The 22,846-nt window shown below is 33.7% G+C and overlaps 1 protein-coding gene across 1 annotated transcript; it reads right to left on the bottom strand.

Moving 5' to 3' along the window:
- Positions 1–445: 445 nt before the first annotated feature.
- Positions 446–22,665, bottom strand: LOC123711017 (facilitated trehalose transporter Tret1-like). The gene is made up of 6 exons (XM_045663400.1): positions 22,639–22,665; positions 22,495–22,548; positions 8,362–9,134; positions 3,077–3,242; positions 2,714–2,901; positions 446–1,530 (listed from the first exon to the last, which is right to left on the bottom strand). The coding sequence occupies exons 3-6, from the start codon at positions 9,124–9,126 to the stop codon at positions 466–468; spliced, it is 2,184 nt and encodes a 727-aa protein (XP_045519356.1). The 5' UTR covers positions 9,127–9,134; positions 22,495–22,548; positions 22,639–22,665; the 3' UTR covers positions 446–465.
- Positions 22,666–22,846: the final 181 nt, after the last annotated feature.

Raw genomic sequence — 22,846 nt, 5'->3', positions numbered from 1 at the left:
CAGTGGACAAATTTTATTGTATATTTTTTTCACTTTAGTAATGGCCGAAATTCAGGACCTAGTTTCAGCTTAAGCGTAATTTTAAAATCAGACCAATATAAATAAATAAATATACTTTATGTTCGGAGTTCAAAAGTTATTTATACCGTTGCCGATACGACACAGTAAATTTTAAAGGTGGAACAAAAAAATAGAAATAAAAAAAAATATGAAAAGAACTGAAGCTGAAACTAAAAATAGGTCCACTGTTTCATAACATGTTGTATAACATGTTGGTCGTTTTCCAGAGTGAGCATTTTTACGACGATTTACTTTATACTTAAAGCTTTTCGAGAGTTATAATTATTGTTACTACAGTAGATTACAACTAGGACATAATAAAAGCATATGGAGAAAATTTATTACGTGCTCACTCCGAATATAAAACAAAAACCACCGTACCATTGCTACAGTCTCTATTTCTGTTTACCTCTTCGGAGACAAACTTTGAACATAATTCGGATCCATTTCGTCTAAATCCCTACCTTTTGTTTCCGGTACACAGCAAACCACAAAACAAAGTCCTCCAACACTTATAGAAGCATACAACCAAAACGCCCCATACAGACCTAAAGCTTGCTGAAAATCCACAAACGTTTTGACACCAACAAAAGCACATAAATAGCTGAAAGCTGTCGCCATAGCACTTCCAAATGCCCTGTATTCTAGAGGAAATAGCTCACTTATTAAGAGCCAAGAGATGGGACTCATACCCAAAGAGAAAGCAATGGTGAAAACCAGAACACACAATAAAGGAATCCAATCATTTTGTCCGACTGTTTGATGAAACATTACATTCTGAATTCTTTGATTACGGTGAACCTCCTCGTAATACGCATAGCTTCCAAAACCAGCCAAGGCCATTGACATTAGAACAGAGCTGACTATAAGTAGCGGAAGACGACCAACAGTATCAATTAGCAGACCAGAAAGACAGGATGCTAATAACTGGACAAAAGATACAGCGATGGCTGCGCTGTGTGGGTTCATACCACCGAAGGTTTTCCTAAAAATTGGTACTGCGTAGAAGGAAAACGCATGAGCGCCTGAAAACCGTTGAAACATCATGAGCCCACAGGTCACTAGAATTGGTCCAAGGAGACGGTTCATCGTCCTAACATCTAGAGAACTAATTAATTGACTACTGGTCATTTGACTCTGGCGTTGGCTAAAGTTTTTGCTTGCTAGAACGTTAGTACGAATTGTGGCTAATTCTTGGGCTACGTCCGAGTTCGGACCTCGTAACCACAAAAGGCTCTTATATGCTTCTTCGTCCTTTCCAATTAGCACGAGATAGCTTGGCGTCTCTGGTATATACAGAACTGTGCAGAATAGAAGTAAGGGTGCGGCGGATATGCAAAGTGCTAGTTGTTGCCAGTCCAAATAGGCTCCAATAGTGAAGCTGAAAAGTACTCCGAGGTGACCGACGACTTTTAATACGGCGCTAAGACAGCCACGGATATCTGGTACAGATATTTCACTGATGTACACCTGAAAAACGAAAGTATTAGTAAATTTTGATTCACATTCATAAGACCTCCTCGTCTTTAAACGTGCTCACCAAGCGCAATAAATTTTAATTATAAATGATTATTTATGGGATAAACAAATAACTAATTAGTGATACACACAAACCCATACATACTCTACTTAACAATATATAGAGAACAACAAAGAAACTTTTCAATTAGACAATTTTCGTCGAAAAGGCTCACAGGAGGAGAAAGTTTCGAAGGATGAATATAATAAGCGTTTGTATAAATAATAAACTTATCTTGTAAAACTTTCTCCTTTGGAGAAATTTTATGAAATTAGTCAACAAAACGTCTCAGTACTTCAGGAGTTTGAAGAACTTTACAAAAATCAGTTATGCTGTAGGGTGTGCAAGTTTTTCATTTTTTTACTTGGTGAATAAACTGGAATTCTTAAATTTAAATGTCCATAGTCGTTTTAAATGTCGATCAATGGATATTCATGTGGTAGTAACTAGCTTTTTAGTATTCAAAGTACATCAACATTGAGCAAGAGGAATACATGTTAGCTAAATTTAAAAATAGAACACATTTAGGCGTTCCAAATTTAAATCGGTAATTAATAATTTATGGCTACATTACAGTTAAACAACGGATACGAGGTCTGAGCCAAATTAATATATAATCTGTAATCAAATAAAGTCTTTATCTCTGTGAAAATAAGATTTCAATTTCCTTAAAGTCATCGACGGGAAATTTATATGAAGTTGTAAAAGGAATGTTCCCTGCGAAATGAATCGTTTTATCTTTTACGTCTCGATAGACAAATAAGGGGCACTAAATTGCAGCAGCTGTATTTATCTTCAGGAATCTACACAAATGATTTTCGCAAATTTTTCGTAACTTCACAAGGAGGTATACACGGTATACACGTATACACATCCCTTAAATATGGGTAGACACATTAACTACAGATAAGAATTATTGTTTAGTGAGGATTTAAATCAAGGATCTACTCTAAGACGATATAAAGCTGGAAAATAAATTCAGAAAAATCGAATCAATCTTAATAACAAATTAATTAATCTATCAAATGTTTAAGCTAAGAATGAATCGCTTTTCATCAGAGCTTATTACAATTTGACAGAAGAAGGGAAATAATACTAATTCTAAGTAACTTATAAAGAGGAGTCTAGAATTACCTGAGATAGCATAGTGAGTATGGAACAGCAAAACCCGCCCAAAAAGGCAGTAATGCACATCATACGGACACTCGTGGCTAGGACTGTGAGCAGCCATGACAAGCTGCAAGGTGCCGCAGCTAGTGAGAGCACGCGACGCCGCCCGTGCCGCATCGCTGCACCGCCTGCCATACCACCGAATAAGGCGCCTGAAATTAATTTGCATAAATATATATTTCTTTCATTTTAAAATGTAGGTAGGTTTCTTTTTGGTATAATTATAAATGAGCTAAATCTGAGGCATAATAGATGGTAGGACTACCCGCACGAGCAACAAACATCCATTGGTACAAAGACCCGACACAAATCTGATACTCTACTTACCAAGAAAAGATAAGGAAGCAAGCCAAGATGCCTGCTGATCTGTCAGCTGGAAGTCCCGTCTGGTGGCATTTCCAGGACCCTGCAGAGATGCGATAGCAGGGGAGCTATATCCTTTACCCAAACCAGCTGAGAATGGTGCTAGCGAAACCGCTAAAGCTGCAATTACCTGAAATTTAAAAAAAATATCAAGTAAACTGAATAAATTATGTATATTTAAGTGCTTATATTAGATTTTGAGATTTAAAAGTGTTAAATAGTATATCTCGCTTGTTGTTTCCTTGATTTTAGATTAATACACATTTGTATGATCGTCTAACATACTTTTTTTTGTTCACGAACGTTTTTTCTCTTTCACAGGCACTTTCATGTTTAACCACTTCACTTTCGTTTGTAAACTTATACATTCAATCTCTAGGCTATTGAACTAGTGAATTAGTGATAGTGCACGTTAGTATTAAGTGCTAAACAGTGAGTAAAAAATAGAACACAAAAACAGAGTGTTCCCTTTAATAGAGACTGTAAGTATTATGTTAAAAATCCTTGTTGGCAAATTAGGTTAGACTTAAATTACTTATTAGTCTTAAGTTAAGCTAGTACGATCTAGCCTAACTTGATAGGTGTTTCATGACGCATGTCAATATATATAAGCAACATCTTCTCAATCTGTCCTATGCTGAAACCGAAAGTATTCATCTTGTCCAACATTATTTTAGTTATGAAAATGTACGTGTTTCGTAGAATTTATTACGTCACGTACCTAAAATCATTAATTTGTCAAATGACAGTCTAGTAAGAAACTAGCTGCCCACGACACAGGCAATCTTAGTGCAAAGTGCTCATGTCTTTTAACTAAACATCCTTTTTTATTATGTGTAATTTATTTTTTTCAAGTAAAGTTTACTTTCATGCAATATACACGTACGTAGTATCAGGTGACAGGTGAAATTGTATCACCTATGCTTACAGACCTGACAATTCTCTCTTAAGAGATCGTGTACATATATACGCTAGTCAAAGAACATTTTTTTATAAATTCAAGGCCCTGTATTTATTACGGCAAATAGCGGTCTTCACCGGGTAAGCGGGGTCCTTGACTTCGCTTACTCCAGTTAGCTTCCGTCTACCATTAAGGCTATTGACCACCCCGCGGCGGCCCAAGCCGAGGTCCGAGTCTCGCAGGCCCTTGCGGTAGTCGCGGGAAAAGCTCACTCAGGCCGAGCTACGCTGTCAAGGTCTTTAAGACTAACAGCGACTTTCCATAAAAAAGCCGCTGTATTGTATATAACTTAGTATAATATATATTTTTATTTCATTAAAGATTTTCACTCTCCCTTATAAACGTCGTAAATGAAACAGCCAGTCCAAGTGTTTACTTAAAAATCCATCAGCCCCCGAGCACGTAGCGTACGTGACAAGCTTTAGGTACCTTGAGGTGATGTAACCGAGTTTATTATGTTTTCGGTAAAGTACTTTAATAGATCTCTTTATCAGGCAGACGTGGCCCTTTTAAAACAAACAGAATTTAGGTCATATTGGCAGGCTGTCGTTAATCGCTCTCTAGCCCTTGCCAATTTCCAGTATCTAAAATTAATGATTCTGTAAGTGTCGAGTCTCGCCGCCATTTTATAAGGGTTAACGAGTTTCAAGCAAAAAGTTTCATCGAATTATGACCCGCGGAAAATTAAATTTTAATTAATTTTCATGTATTTCCGAAACAATTGGAGTTAGGGTGCTTCAGGAATGAGCGTACCAAATCTTAACCGGCAGCGCGCTTGCGAGACTTCTGGCAGTGTGAGTGTCCATGGGTATCACTGAACATCAGGTAAACCTATCCTATCCGTTTGCCTCCTGTAACATAACATAAAAACAATCTACCGTACTAATATAACATTATTACTTTTACCTCTGTCACTATATAATATAAACTGAATTAATTTGAAACTTAATAACTTTAACGTTGACTTAAATCAAACATGTTACTCGCTTCTATTTGCATTCATTGGGTTTAATACAACGTCGTAGCTTTAATAGTGAAAATTAACTAATATTGCACTAGTTTGGTAAGTACTTCGAGCTTTTCATTCTAACACTACATATTTTTTATATATTAAGGAATATCTATGACGGCGGATTTGGTACCTGTGGTATAATTCAATACCTATTATATTATGTATCGATTAAATGGCCATCGTCTTATTTTGGGATCGTAGATTTATTATTGTAAAACATATGTGTATGTATACTGTATATGAGTGCTGTTCGCGCTAAATCGGTGTCAATCATAGAATGATGACAATTGTCGATTTGACTTTGACACACGAACTGGAGATGGTATGTGGTGTCCCGGCGTAATGGCGCAAGGGAGTTAAAATTTTAACCGCTGTCGCGTGCGCACTAAATATATACCGCATATACTTAGCATTTACTTTTTTTTGATTCATCATTGAAGGATCCAATGTTTTAGTGAGATACGCGCGTATTATTTCACCGAGGGAAGGGAGCATCCTAGATATAGCTTCCCGATACCCAGGCCCACACAAGTGTCTTCGCCTGGCTATACTTGGGGCGGTACTCCGACGATTTAGGAAATCGCTTATAAAACTAAGAAAGCCTGAGCAAAATGTTATCAGTTTTACATCACACACGCACTCATATATCCGTATTCTAATGATTTTCATCTTTAAAATCCTGAAACAAATTAAGTGAAATTTATAATTTTAATAATCTTTGTTCCTTAAGGTCGCATTGTACTGAGCGGTGCTGTTGACTATTTTTTTATAAATAACGACTCATTTTGAATAAATAACTTACATACTATTATTATTGCTCATTATTCTGTAAATAAATAAAGTATTTTAGTACCGCAATACTAATCTATACCCAGATAATAGAGGAACTGTTCATGACGATTAAACTCAAAAACCACTGGATCGGTTGTAAAAATTCACTATTAGAATGAAATTGATAATATTTCAAGTATTAAATAATAACCATTCCTCCCATTTGCAAACATTGCATAATCTACAATGTACATAGAGCTTCACACGGATTTTAAAGTACATAATCAGATTAGTGACACCGCTGCTTTTGTTCATATGTATAATACGATTTTGTCTAATGTTATTAAAAGTGTTATAAATCTCATCATAGCGTGAACTTTAAAAATAAACCTTGTTTACTGTGTCACACAACGACACGGCAAGATATCTATGCTCCATGAATCAATTTAGTGATAAGTTCTTTCATCGGAAATCGAAAATGTTTCATGCTAGAAACATCTTTATTGCTAGCCTTGAAGACCTAAGAACGGATATAACGTACGTACTAACAACAAAATTCATCAATACTCAACCAATACCAAAGTATGAATCCATTCCCTCGACACTTTAACGCTTAGCTAATATTTAATAACTACTATTATTTATTTCTTAACAAGAATAATGAAAATTTTGTAGCTGTATTATAAATGTTAATAATTTTGCTCAAAACAAAAGCAAATCTGAGCCAAATGGTATACAGAGTTATGAAATATCTGACCGCATCCGCATTTATGTCAGAAATAATTCCAAGCTAAAGAAAACCGCTAAGCCCTGGCTTGAAACTTGGTTGACGGACTGGGGCCACGAGATAAACTAATTCTTAAGAATAGTACTGTTTCACTGAAACCTTTTAAGATGATTAAACGAGATTATGAAATATTTGAACATTTGGCGAGTTTAGGATCAATTATTAAAAAATTAATCCGTTCTCATACACTGTTTTAAATGATCTTAGTGCATTATTCAAAGCGGTCTCTTTTCATCGCAACATAAACTCAACCTATCAAAAAGAGACGAAAAAACAATTAGCCTTTATTATCTAATAAGAAAAATGAGACATAAAATTTCGAGCTACTTTCCCAGATGTCAAAAATCTGTGACTATTTGCCAGAATTGACGGTTAATAAAATTAATATAAGCTAAACCAATGAATGTATGCAATGTGATATTTCTCTAACAACCTGCGCTGCAACATATCAATTTACAAAAGTTTGCTGACGCACGTTATTCAACATTTTGTGACTTCTGATATTTTCTGACAATAAGACATAAGTAAATATATACAGTAGAAGGACGTTCCATTTTTAACGTATTTAATTTCTTCAATAACTTTTCCTCCTTTCCACGTCAACGCTTAATCTTATAGAATCGCTGTGTTTCCAGCCACGTCCTAATTAATAATCTGCCACAAACAGATTGAATTAATCATTTCGCTTTCAGATTCTGATATGACAGGTCAATTCTTACTGAAACCAACTCTACAAAAGAAGTTATTTTTAGAATTAATTAGAAGTTTCTATAAAAATACTATTTCATTCGCCTCTCTTCGTTAACTCGTCAGATTTATTTCTTTTTACAATTGATTTAAAAATAATAGTGTAACATATTTATTATTTATTATAATTTACGGATAGACAATTAAATGTGTAAAGCACATAAAATATACGTTCTAATACTATATTAAGATAATTAATAATAATGGGTTAATACAGAAAGTTTGAATATAGTTTTTAACTATCTGCTACATAAAATCTGTCTTTAAAGTTATTTTTTTACTCAGAAGATAAAGGTATTTTTTCGTGTATGGTTTCGTGTGTGGCTCTTACAGCAATACAGATTCAGTACAGTAGTGAAATATTTATAATATAGCCCCATAGAAGTTTTAAATTAAGGATTCAGGATAGTCTGTCATGAAAGCTCTGAAAATAACACCGCCGCGTCGTCAATGGATTTTATAAACATATCTATGTTATGAGTAATAAAATACACTGAATCCTGGATGAAAGATTCAATGGTCACTATGTGCTCAAGTTGGGGTAAAATGGTTAGCTTAATGACGTCATTATCCCAATCTTGAACAGGGTTAATCGTATGTAACCCTTATTAGATGTTATGGCTATATCTTATAAGGAATCACCGGTATTAAATTTGTTTATGTTCCGCTTTTGGACCGAACCGAATGATCAGTTGTGGGTAAAAATATATGGTTGTGTCAAAGGCGCACAGGACAAAGTATGCACCTTAAGTGACACGTCCTAAGGTAGTCTAAAGCAAGGTCCGTTTAACGAGGCTTGCGGAGACTAAAACATTTCGTAATGAGTGAATTAGGTACATACAAAGCTTGCTTACATCATCGAACATTAATACTTTTAAATTCGCAACAAGAACTATCGTGAATTTGATATTGTAAATAGTTTTCGTTCTGTTTGAATTCATCAGCTGTTTATCACTAACTAGATAACATACCTGAGGTAGATGTCTAGACTTGCGCGTTACGGGTCTCGGTGGTTCCCCCGTTAGGCATTTCCCGTTTGGCACTTTGCCCACTATCTCATCCTTCCTCTCCTTCAATATCGGTATATTATGCTTTTCGAAGTATCCGTTTTGTATCATTTGATCCAACGAAACCTCTAACTCTCTCGCTGCTACAGTCTTCTTCCCACATATAGGATCATCAACCACCATCTTCTGACAGCCTGATACTTCAGAGAATTTAACTATCTTCTTTGTTTCGTCTTTCCTTTTCTTCTCTTTTGGAAAATCTGTGGTCCAATAGCGGACGTTTTGTTCCGGTAAACGAAGCGGTTTGCACACTGCTACGTTTTTTGGTTTGGACGCAAACTCGGTACGACGCTTTCGCTGGTAGTCATAAGATTCACGCGGGCGGCGTTCCTCGATTCTGAAGTCGTAATAGTCTTTTTTGTATCGTCTTTCGTTGTAATAGTTTCGTGGTAGGGAGTTGTATTTCGCATTTGCGTTAGGGAGGTTCAGATACTCCGGTCTGATGGGTCGGAAGAGAGATAAGCGACCCTGGGCTTCGTCGAAGTCTGAGTAAATATCTTCATACACGTAACCATTTCGGCGAGGACGCTCCGCTCTATAGCGATCATATCGAATCCGGTTTTCTGGCCGGTTAGTCTCGATTCGGTTCTCATACCGGCGGCGTCGTTCATATTCGTAGTCCAAGTCTGATCTTCTGTCATATAGCAACCTTTCACGCGACCCAGCCATCCTTCAATCTGAAAAGATTAAAATGAATGTAATATAAATCAAATCTTGAATCACCTTAATTGGTAGTTATATTCGATTTATCTTATGACATAACACTGAAGCACATTTGGAACTTCAAAAAAACAGTCAAAAAACTTCAATTCAGTTTGAATTGAATACTTTTTGTATTAGGTACAGAATAAATGAGCTTTAGTTTTTCTCTTGTTATAAAGCTTCTTGTTGTAATTACATAATTGTCTGAAGTTCAATTTAAAGTAGCGTTTGCTGGAATGAGACCTTGGAAATTTTGTTTAACAGAATATTTAAAACAATATTAAATTAAAATGACACTCGGTTTCTCCAGTATTCAAGCTTTTGTGAATATTTAGTAAAGTTTCGGTTTAATTCAACGTGCCGGTCGTTGGAATGCTGCAATAGACCTTGGAGGTTTTGTACGAAATGAACAGATTTTTTCGTGCTCGTAGAGACTAATAACCAAATAGCACCTGTGCGCTCCATAAGGGGTGATATAAATAAATATATATGGAAATATGCTTTATCCTTATATAAATACTTATGAATCTGATTGACGCTTCAGTTCCTGTATAGATATGTGTATTAAACTGAGATGTATTATGAAAATTTAATGCGTAACGTAATTTAAATCCTTTTTTTTTTGTTGTTTTTGTTAAACCATTTTTTGTATTATAATTTTGTTTCCCATCTCGTGTGCTCATATCATAGGGATGGCACCATTGTGTTTGTCCTAATTTTGTGGTAACAACTATGTTTTTTTTAATATTTATAACTGGATGTCATCTATGATCTAACAGGTTTAGTGTAAACTAGTACAATGTGGTGATAAGTATAATATGTGTAATGTTAAAAAAATATTGAGGTTTCGATTAGAAATTATATGTTGTAGCTTGCTCATTATTATATTGGAATTAATATATATTCACTCGAACATACATACGATACCAAAATTTTAATAATAAATTAAGTACTATAACGATATTTGTAAAAATTATATCTCAGCATTACAGAGAGGTCATTGCCCTAACAGTTAGATTTTATTAAAATGAAACCATCATACGAATAATGCTCACAAATGAAATTATAACCAAACAGAAATTGTATTAATTTGCATGTTAAATGCAATTTCTGAGCGGAAATTCGATTGGTTAAGGTAATTTGTAACTCGGAGTTCTATTTCGTTAGCGTTTGTTGAATTACCAAGTTTAATTACTGCTTTATTCGTATGTTACGCTTTGTGATTGTCTTCATGGCTTAGTGGTTATTATGGTGTAAAATATGAAGGTTTTGGGTTTGATTTCTGAATAAACAAAAAATGATTCACCAAATAGTGGTTTAAAATCCCTAAATATGGTTTCTTTTGTGCATTTGATAGGGTTATATTGAATTGCCTCTAATAATATCACGATGAAACCAAAGGACAAGATCAGAAGTACTGAAATAAAAATCCAAACAAAAGTTATTGACGCACTATCCCATAGCAAAAAAATTAAGTGGAAATGGGCGAACCACACCGCGCACATGCACAATGGCAGATGGACAAAGAGTGTATCAAAGTGGAAAGGGCTCTTACTCTCTTGCACGGTGGACTGACGAGATGGAGGCAATTGGAGGAGGACTATACTCTTTAAGAGGTCTTTGAAAATACAAATTAAATGCAATTTATTTATTTTAAGTGTGTGTACATTTTGTAAATGTTTCAAGCAATACACGAGGCTTAATTATTAATATCACGATCATAGATCGGTTGGATAATCTATGATGTTATCACTACATACATAGATAGCTATACAAGCTAGTAGAAATATTATCTAAACCCAACTTTATGTCTCTAATTACTTAACGAAAAAAGTTACTCCATAATTATTTGTGTCTTAAAGACCAATATCTTACCAGATATTTGTTAATAAATGGCGTAAAATATTGCCAAAGGAAAAAAATTGAAAAAATTGTTTATGGCAATAAAATTTGACAGTGATCCCTTGAGTCGTAAAAAGCTCTGGGGTTGACGAGCTAAAAATGAACTTTGTAACAGTTACTAGTGATGTGGCAGTTTATACACCGGAAAGATTTACCGAAACCTCTTAAATACGTTAAAGATGGCTTTAATGTGTGAATAGGTTAGTATATGTGGCTGAAAACTTTTAATAGTCCCAATGAGGCCTGGGGCACACAGTTCTTTTATTTTCACAATGATTCTCATTAAAAGGCAACGAACTTACGGGTCCTGAGCTATTATATAGAAAGCCATCGCTATATAATTGTTCAGGATAATGTTAGCGATGATACTATAGTTGCGATTGTAATAAATATAATAATGTGCGGAAGCATGTAATACTTTGCTTCGGCAACACGCTGCAATTGTTGTTACTTGTGCGATGACTTAATCAATATCCAATGCGTTTTTGACGTTACAGGAGTCATCCTTAGCGACGTCACTCCTACCCTTAGGTAATGTTTCTAAGAATAGCTCACTGTTTCGTTGTTTTGTATAACCTGTGAATAACAGTAAATAAATATATGATAACGATGCGAAGTGTTTTGTGTAACAGACGTTATACAAATTATCGAGACGTTAGCACATCACTAGATGTGACGCAGTGCGGTACCAAGTTTACGTCCGATAAATCTGTAACAAAACGTTTCCTAAACAGATGATGTTATTCATACAATTCATAATAATGACGTATTTCTTCGAGGATTCTTTAGCTCCATACGTATTTAGCTGGAAGGTAAATACGTATGTAGCTTAAGGTTAAATCTTGAGAGAATTATAAAAATGAAATATTGGAATGTTACGAAATATTGGCCTATTAAAGATTTAAAGTATGAATTACACAGATACCTGTCCTGTGGCATTTATGGTATAAATAAATAAATCAATCAATGGCGCTACAACCTCTTTAGGTCTTAGCCTCAGATTTCTGTATCTGTTTCATGATCATTTGTTACTCTAATAGGCAAGTAGGTGATCAGCCTTCTGTGCCTTACGCACGCCGTCGACATTTTAGGTCTAAGGCAAGCCGGTTTCATCTCTTTATTTTCCTTCACTGTTCGAGCTAATGCATTGAACAATGCGCACATAAAAAGAAAATCCATTGGTGCACTGCCGGGAATCGAACCCACGACTTCAGGGATGAGAGTCGCACGCTGAGCCACTAGGCCAACACTGCTCTATTATGTATAAATAGTCTTAATTTTTATTTATTATATTTATTTGATTCATATACGTACTGAGATTTAAGCTTTTTATTTATCATTAGGAATAGAGGAATTATACTTATAAATAATATAATAATAAGGCTAGTATATAAAATAATTGTGTATTACACTAATAAAAAAAAGATGATCTTAAGACAACCACTAAAAGTGTCGTGACCCACTCATGATAACCTGATTAGCATCGCGGCAAGGTCGAGATCAAATCTTATCTGGGTTAAGTTTCCGATACACAATCTCCTTTTTAATGAGGTTTTGATGAAGCTATTTAATATTATAAAGAGGAAAGGTTTAATTATTTGTTTGCATTGAATATTCTATAAACTACTGGACTGATTTAAATATCCTTTCACGTTTAGAATCCTACGTTATCTACATAAAACACATCGCATCGTTATCATATATTTATTTAATATAGTTTTATAGAAGACACCAATATGCTATAAAAAGTATATTTACTTAGAAAATACCTAGGAATTAGAACTTCGTGGTACGACCGAATTAATATGGATGAAGACAGAACAAAGGTATCTTTATCAGTATCTTTTGAATTGCTAGCTTTTTTATTATAGTTTCTTAGAGATGAGTTAATCTTGTTATTATTATTTATTTACTTAAGATGCCATGTGGAACATGGTGTAATGGTTGCAGCTCCTTACAAACGTTGTGTAATACAGAAAAAACTTTGCGATTAAAAAGAGTAGCGGAGACTTTATTGCCAGTTCCGTTCTACGCCCTTGATTTGAGAACTGGCAGTAAATGTAAAATTAGAAGCATTTAATGTATATTTCTTTTTTATTGACGTTCATAAGTGTACATTGTGTTACCCATATGAATAAATGATTTTTGACTTTGACTTTGAGCATGATTGGGGCAATATCATTTTGTAATTTTATATTATTTGCTTTAAACCGGAAATTAAATTAAAAAATTAACATATATGACATATAGTTAAAAAAAATTCAATAAAACTAATTGAATTTCTATATTATGTACTAACTTCCCTCCTAATTCTAGAACGTTCTCTTTTTTGAATTCAGGTATAAGGTAAAATTTTAAATGTTCCGGAAGTGCATAAAATAAAAAGCTAAAATTCTCCAATGAAGTGATCTTAAAGTGCGCTGCTAGGCTGGAAGAGATGTAAAAAGGCGCAATTTAAATATCCTCATTGGTGCAAAAAGAGGAAATCGATCGTAGCTTCGGAACAATCAGTGTTTTCTGTAAAAAACGGTCAAGTGCGATCCCCGCGCTGAGTAAGCACTTTTTCGATTCGCCCTCATTATAAGGGAAGTTAGAGGAGTTTCATAAAACATACTTCTTTTCAATAAAACTTGATGGATGAATTTTCATATAATAAATAGTTACATATTACGTTATAATAATAATAAAATATATTTCCCTTTTCACTATTTTTGGTACAAGTTTACATAATACAGATGATGTCCCGTCTTGTGATGTCCTGTGACCTGTCTTTGTGAGAGGCTGGTCCCTCCAATAGGGCAATAGAAGTCCTGTAGTAATGATGTAGTATTTTATTATTTTCACGTGTTGTAACTCCATCTAGTAGTCCAATAATACCAATGGTTTCAAATCGGTTTCAGCCCCGGTATTGAGAAGATTAGATCTATTGAGAATTCAAATATTGTACATACCAGCGAAAGATACACATTTAGGCATGTATGCCACGGCGCGGCGAATACGCAGCGAATTCGTAGCAAGGGGTATTCAAGAGCGTTACTATACCAATAGTATACAAAATGTATTTAAGAACATCTTTGGTTTAGTTACAAAAATAATATTAAGGAATAAATTCTAAGTAGCTTTAAAATGTACGGTTTCATTCTAGCAATTAACAGGATTGTTTCTATAGTAATTAAACTTTGTATTGTATAATTTTCAATCATGGTACATTTAAGCAGATAGAACGCGGAATTTACGAAGAATCTTCTTGTGTTTCTAGTAAATATTAATAAGAAGACAATTTAATAGGATACAGTCCTTATTTGTTGTCATTAATTCCTTTAAGGATCCGTCGTATGCGACAAGATATTCACAATTGTTCCATGTGTACGAACACAAATTATGTGCGTAATTCGCCAATGTATCCGGTTTTAGTTTACTACAATAAAATTTATGAAGATGTTGACACTTTCCACCTTTGCAGAGGTGAGAATTTTTTTTATTTGAAGAGGTTTATTATATACTTTATTTAGCAGTAGTAACAATTTAGTTTTGTTTTTCATTAGAAGTTATAGTTTTCTTATTTTTAATATAATCTGTTTTGGCTTTGTATATTGTTTAAGTGTTTTCTATTATAATATGGACATTTGTAGCTGTAAGATTACTTATAAATAAATAAATAAACTTATCAATATTCAGAAATAATTACAATTAGAATATAAAATAAGTGTATTTGGTGTATAAAAGACCGTTATATAGTTGTCGCATTGCGACTCACGACGAAGGCTGCCAAATGCCATTTATTAATTGACGGTCCCATCGGGCTGCTACAGCTCGGCCACTCGAGTTATTACATCCTTATAAATAAATGTGATTTTGTTTATGCTCGTTCAAGTCATTAAAATGCGACGTGACGTAAAACTCATACACTAGTAGGGCAGTGGCAGTGTTCGGAAGAATCTTAATACAGAGAATAGGAATAAGTACATAATCTTCATCCCATATGTAAATGCGACTTGGTGCACAATATTCACCTTCAAATATTGTTAGTGAAATGAGTTATTTGACAATTATATTACCTTTTACAGGTGATAATTAGAGGCGACATCTTTGTTATTTTCATAAAAAATTTATAGACATTTGGCTACATTCTGATGTGGATGTGATGTGGCCTATTGGAAGGCATGCCTTTCCAGGAGATACCTATTTAACCGCCGCTTAAATGCACGTATAATAAACTGTCTAGGGTAGATAGGGAAGGGGGCAAGGAGTTCCACTCCTTTGCTATTTTTATAAGAAACGTTGATCCAAATGGTGCAGTGCGGAACCTGGGGGTGTTAACAAAGAAGGGGTGAAATTCCAGCGTGCTTCTAGGTGATCGTTGTTTGAAAGGGGATGACGGCATCAGGTTGTGGAGCATTTTCTGGAGTGCAATCTATAGATGACTGAAAGGCAGGCAACTGAAGAGCGAGTCAAGACTGAAGAATTGAGATCTTTAAGGCATCTTTCTGTTCCTCCTTAAACCAGTCAATATGTCGGTCATAAATTAATTAATACACATAAACAATAATTAATCTTAGAATTCATTAAAGGGATGTCTTTAAGTGAATCTGAGTTATTTGAAGCGAATCACATAATTTATCGCTTTTAGTTACTTAAAGTTCTACAATTCAATTCTTATAATGATTATTGACAGCTTCTATATAGAAATTAAAAAATCTTCATATTTTAATATGCCATAAATATGTTTATGTTCTAGCTCTTGTGTATAAATTCTGTAAACCTACCAAGGTTCACACATAACATACGCACAGCTGACCAAATAGGTGTGTTTGTTCGTATTCTGAGTCCACACTACATTCACACACAACTTAGCAAACAGTTTTTTATTTGTGTTTACTTCAAAGGATCCCCCATTTCAATGTTTTTTTGAACATTTTAAAGAAAAATAAATTTATTATGTCATTATAGATTTAAACTTGACTTTTTAAATTATCCAAGTTTGAGTCAAATAACTTACACGACATTTGGGAATTAAAAAAGAGTTTATAACGGACATGAACAAAATATTTCGCCAAAAATGCATACTGACTAGCAGGTACTTGTGACCTAGAAACCTGACAGATGATGACGCGTACGACAAATTTTAAATTTACTCTAACAATATTGTCTCTATTTTCTAAAGATCAATTTATCGTTAGAGTTATTACATTGCTCACCTGTTTAAGAATGAGACCGTTACGAATAATAAGTATTTGTTAGATTACATTCTTGTAATTTAGCTATCTGAAGAAATAATTATTTTATTTTATTATAGAATCAGGGCTACGAAATTATATCATTGTATGGGTATTTTCATATCATGCGAGAGGAACAGAAAAGTGAACCAACAATGTATTAAACTATTGTTCAAGGTACAATCAACGCAAAAGAGGAAGGAAACAACAGATGGTACGTGGCAGAGTTGGTGGTTTTGGAGGAGAGCCTTAACAAAAGAGGCACACAGATATCTAGAAATGAATAAGATGTATTTAAATGTGAAGTATCTCAAATATTTTCATATCAGAACTGTAAACAATTAGTTTCAGGATTGATCCTGTAATAGTGATCATATTATTCTAATACGATGGCTGTTATGACTATTGAAATAATACTGATAAATGTTACTTTTTTATTTTCAAGCAGCAACCACACCGTTACATTGTTAAAAAATATTTTAAATATGGAATATCAGGTTTTATAAGCTGGTAGTAGCCTTTTCTTGTTAAAAACATTAAAAAATATAATAAAATATTTAATTCAACTTCATTTAATTGAGAGTTAAAGTACATATTTACAAATAACAGCAAAGAGATATGCTGCTTAATTTACACATGTAAATAGACTATTTCAGTAAAATTAATAAGCGTAGACCCAATTACAGGCTGATACGGGTGGCACTATTAAGCGACATTAAGCCTTTCTGTGGATACCGTACACCCCGCCAGCTAGGCCCTTAAAATACATTGAATATGAAGTCATAAATGTCTTACATGTTATAAAGGCTAGATGAAGGATATGAATTCATACACTCTTTTAATTACTAAATTCAATTATTCCACTTCACTGATATTAAATAAGTGTATGCTCGTACGCATGTGCCGTAGCTAGTTTTATAATATTTTCCCTACTCCGACTCATAGGAGCACACAGTCGGACACTATGCGAATATGCATATTTCATTTTTAGTTTATATTTCATGAATTTAATATTAGATAGAAATTCATTAAAAAAATATTTATAGGTAACACATTTTAAGAATGCTACGCAGTTGCGTACGTAGCAATTCGTAGCGCTACGTAACACTTCTTGTTTGATGCAAGAAGCGATTTAAAATCAATTGTTATAACTATCAAAAGACTTTAATGCACCTAATGAAGATATAATGATAAGCATAGAATCTCTAGCATAGTTTCTGTACAATATCCTACGCGTGCAAACCTATCCAAACCTTACATTCAGTAGCTCCATCAAGTTTAAGTATTGAACTCTAAAATACACTTTGTAAGTGAGATTATGCATACTAAATTTCCCATAACCATAACTATTTTAGACGTTATTGTTTAATAGGTAATTTATCTATAATAGAATAACAGTTTACATAAGTAACTTGTGAACTGTGACATGCCTGAAGCAAAAAGCTGTCGTGGAACAGATAAGATAAATATAGTTGTCTGTGGAATCTCAACATAAATTACAGAACTTTTCCATCTATCCCAAAACTCTGAAACTATAAAAGTTACGCTATAAAATACAACTTGAGGCAGTAAGTTGCTTAAAGAATATTTTGCGAACAATTTGGACGGCACAAGTTCGGCACAAAAATGTCGCAAATTGAAATGCCTCCATTGCTTGTTTGGCTTATGCCTAGATATAGCTTCATATCAATTTTGCATCGTAAAGCCGTTGATAATGATTTAGTTCCACACACACTGCTGAACATTATAAATAAACGAAACGTATAGGAAAAACAGAAAAACCACAAATGTGCTTAACCTTGGTGCCTAAAGAGCCACAGTCGAATTTTCTTCAAATTCCTTATAAACTAAAGAGTTTACAAAATTACAATCAATACAAAAAAACGAAACGAAAATATTACAACACCCAGCGAGAGAAGAACTCTCATTCAAAACTATTCGTTCATATCCCAGGTTGGCTAAAGAATACAATTGAAGGTTATCCCTGCAATTTTCGGGTGTTGTTTTAAGATTTGAGCAGTGTTGGCCTAGTATTCTGCGTGCGACCAATGGACTTTCTTTATATGTGCACATGAAACATTCGCTCGAACGGTGAAGGAAAACATCGTGAGGAAACCGCCAAAAGCCAAAAAGTCGACGGCGTGCCTACTTGTCTATTAGATAATTAAATGGTCATTAAACAGATACAGAAATCTTAGGCCCAGATCTAAACCGGTTGTAGCGCAATTGTTTTTTTTTACGATTTGAGGGTAAATAGTGAATTAGACGCGGAACGTATACGAGGTGGTTCGTTCTCTGTATATATTAGTTGCTTTCCGATGCATTTATTATCAATTGCCAAAAACTATGATCAAAATGCACGAACACAAAGCTCCTCCGTGCATTTCGTCCTTTTGCTAAATAAAATTATTATACTAATTCAAAGTTCTAAAATCATACTTCCATACGGCCTGGTCATATGATTATTCTTATTCATTGAATCCCCCAATTACAAGTCCAAAGTTATAAATTATGCGTAACAATATATCGACTTGAATAAAATACCTTAAACACAGCCTAATTATGGATTAACGGTAATTATTTTATAATTAGTATTCATTTGAATTATTAATTGATGTTTCAGTTTTCATATAACAATTTATGAATGCTATTTATCACAAACAATCAACACAAAATATATTGTTAACTCCAATCAAAAATGACAATAAAAATAATTTAGAATAAACGGAACAAAACAACTCAAACAATGCCGTAAAAATCAATCAAACGTCGATTTAGATACCTATCTTTTAAATCAATAACTAATAACAATAGCCAGGTACGCATTCATTTGGTTCAAATCGGATATTACTGGCACGAACCGGATATAACCGGATTATTCCGGATCAGCATACGCTTTTAGTTTGATTTGATGAGAGTATGTCGATAAATTTAAAGTGCATTATGCATTATATTACTAGTTTTATCAGTAAATTTATAAATATCAAATTTACTTTTTAGGTGATTTTAATATATGAGATAAGCGCCTAAACATCTTACGGAATTTCAAATTCATACAACAAACTCAGTCCAAAAAAAACCTTTGGTTAAAGGATTCTTTATACAAAATTCTCGGACGTATTACGAGTTATAGATACAAATCTAAATGAATAAAGGCTTTCTAGTGCGAAGACAAATGATTGACTCGGCATTGTGGATTTTTTGGATTAAGTTTAATTTATTATGCTTAATTTAAAAAATTACGTAACTAAAAAGTATTGGTTCCGAGATGGTGCACATAGTGCCGCCTTATCAATATAATATTTTAATGTCAATTAAAATATAATTTATAGTAGAATGAATACTACTCATGAGGTCGTCGTAAATGCGCATTAAACACTCGATCGTTCTTGAGCCGGCATTTAAAACTCTGTCTCTTGCTGATGAAGGAAAACATTCTTAGGCCAGCATGCTTTAAGCCCAAAAATTCGATGGTGCGTGTCAGACATAGGCCTACTTGCCTATAAAAAATCGATTGCCTGCGAAATTGCCTTAAAATGCCAATTATCGCCGTTTTCATGTGATCCTAGGTACCGACTTGGTTTATAAATTAGGTCGATATGAATAAATATGTTGTAAAGCATTCCTGATCCAAAATCTCGTTTCCCATGGATACATACAATGATATACGGATATCCAATAAGTTGGTACGCTCAGCGTAGGCGCCTATAATTGGATTTATTTTGATTTACAGCCTTCTTACGAACCTTACGTCTCAAGGGCGAAGATCCTTTGACAAATAAATCCTATTACTATACGATTTTTTATTTCTTTTGATATGGTTTGTATTTTCGATGTCTGTATTATATCAAACGTATAGTAAGAATGACTGCTTTAGATCGATAATGAGGAGGAGGGATCAGGGGATGGATCTCCGGCGAAACAATTGGTTTACGTTGGTATGATCAACGGGGACCTACTGCTATGGACAAACAGACTGTGTCTGTCGTATTTCCCACTATTGTATAGATTCATAACAAATAAAATATAATAAATAACATAAATGTTACGATATTCTTTATGAGAGGAGGCAGTGTGGTTATGGTATAAGCTTCCGAATCTCATCCGTATAAACTCGATGGTAGAGGAAACTGGATGTCTTTTAATTCAAGAAGTGAAGTCTAGAGTGTTCTATGAGACAGTTATATTAATTACTTAAGAAGTCTGGGAACATGCTCATTACAAACATTGTGTTAAACAAAAAACTTGGCCAGTTCTTCTCTTCCGTTCTACGCTCTTGATTTGAGAACTGTATTGTATTTCTTTTATGACGTTCATAAGTGTACATTGTGTTACCTAGGTATATGAATAAATTACTTTGACTTTGAGTTTAATCGAAAAAATTCGAAGGTTGTAGTGGAGACACTGAATTTTTTATTCTTTATAACAAATGATATGTTTTACCTTTATGTGCTATGTACTATGTACTAATGTACTTTTCGAGATATAGTCAACTTTATCTATTCAGTAATAGATTGGAAAGTTTTGATTAAATACACTGAATGTATTAAAGGCTTGCTTTTCAAGCCTCGATTTTTCACGAACTTCATCGCGCCAGTTTATGAATTTATTCTCAAATCGTGCAGTTAGTTCGAGCTCCAGTTTCCGTCAGTAAACTTATATTATCCGAATTGGATTTAATTTTTCCTTTATTGAAGAACTAAGGTGCATTCACACTGTTTCTATACTTCTATCGTAAATTGCCCAGTATATGTTTAATAAATGCCTTAATCAACGCCTTTTTAAAACATTTTTATTTGATTAAATTAATTTTATTCCCATAGTAATTGTAACACATTGTGCCAAAAGCATGATTAATCACTATAATACTAATGTAAGAAGAAATATAATTAAAACAAACGCAAAAATGCCTGCCTACGTATAGAAATGTATGTACCTAGTTTAGTTTTCTGACTTCAAAACATTTGCTATATTAGTCAAATGTAGCATGCTTTTTTGCCAGAATGCGCAGAACAATATATCAAGTATTTCGTTTGTACGTATAGTTTAAATAAATATTTTGGTTATACACAGAAACGGTCGCATTTCTTAAAAGACATTTAATTAAAGACGCATTCACGTATTTGAACATTTTATCAAGGCATATGTAGTAAAAGGCAAACCAATTATCCTAGTACAAAATCGTCTATACTCATTACGACGGTATTTTTATTTATTCCTAAGCTGAAAACGAGCGATTTGTTCGAGATAAAAACATTTCTTTACTCTATTGTTTGTTTGATTAATCGAAGTTGGTATTGAGCAATTGTTTTCACTGGATAATAAATGAAAGCAGTTCAGTCGAATTAGGTTATTGTTGTCTGATTTTATTAATTTCTCTTATTTCGTAATAAATGCTTAGTCTTAATTTTGTTCTCATACTCTTCAGTTGGTAAATATATTTTAAATGTATTATATGCTATATATTATCTTATATTATCCCTCGCAATATATTTATGAAAATATTATGTATGTATAAAAAAATTGTGATAGGTTTACTAGAATAGAACATACGCACAATGTTAATACTCGGACAATCGAAGGCTGCTATCTCCCCGTGTTAGATTATCTAAAGTTACTAATTATTTTCTGGGAAAAGGGGTAATCTTTTTTAATAAAATCCCAGAAGCTCTTTTATCTTTGCCTTTTAGTAAATTTAAGAAATGTATTAAAGAAAAGCTGTGTATAAAGGCTTACTATAAAGTTAACGATTATCTAGTCGTTAAAAGGGCCTGGGACTAGTTTTAATTAATTTCCCATATTTGTTTTAAAATAAGTGTAGTTTGATAATTTGCTATTTTAAAAGAGTACCAAGAGTTTTTTACGCGAGCTTTTTCTCTAGGCCTACATCCTCTGTCTTCTTTGCCGATGAGTAGGGATGTCTACCTATTCAAATTTAATGACGTGGAATAAGTGATAATAAACATATTTTCTTTTATTTTCTTTTTTAAAAGTTCAAGAGGTTTTTTTAAAGTTTTAAGCAACACAAATGATTACACACGAGTGCAGTAAAGATTTTTTTCCTAAAACCAAAAAAATCGTTTAAAAACAATTTCGTTCAGTGTGGTTTTCGTGTTATTATTTGTCGAGCCAACGTATTAACATTTTATTAACGCATTCATTTAAATTACAGACATATAAGTGCAATTGAAAATAACAAGAAAAGAAGAGCACTCACTTTTTAATCACTACGGCATCCCTTATCTATCAGCACTTCGAGGTACACTAAAAACTGAAAAATTATCCTTTAAACGACTGCATTTATTTTATTTTTGAAAATAAAAAATGCAGTCATTCATAGGGAAAATAAATAATTAGAAACCTGTTTTTGAAAATTGGAAAGTGTCTCACACACCCCGCGTCTGTCGAGCGGCGCAACGCCGCTGCCACTGATCAACCCCCTGTCGGGGGTGTGCTATAGTTATATGTTTACATCTTAAATGGGGTGCGTTCAGAGTAATGTATGCAAAGAGCCTGAGGGAGACACTTATAAAAATAAGTCTTTTGTGGGCCACAAAATTTCCAGTCAC

This window comes from Pieris brassicae, chromosome 6, assembly GCF_905147105.1.
Source record: "Pieris brassicae chromosome 6, ilPieBrab1.1, whole genome shotgun sequence".
NCBI classification, from domain to species: Eukaryota; Metazoa; Arthropoda; class Insecta; order Lepidoptera; family Pieridae; genus Pieris; species Pieris brassicae.
The sequence above is the reverse complement of the archived record's forward strand: the minus strand, read 5'-3'. Positions and strand labels throughout refer to the sequence as shown.

Coding starts and splice junctions, on each gene's coding strand:
- LOC123711017 (XM_045663400.1), bottom strand. CDS start 9,126: ATGGCTGGGTCGCGTGAAAGGTTGCTATATGACAGAAGATCAGACTTG. Junction 2,902..3,076: donor TGCTTCCTTATCTTTTCTTG/GTAAGTAGAGTA, acceptor AATTAATTTCAG/GCGCCTTATTCGGTGGTATG. Junction 1,531..2,713: donor TACTCACTATGCTATCTCAG/GTAATTCTAGAC, acceptor TTCGTTTTTCAG/GTGTACATCAGTGAAATATC.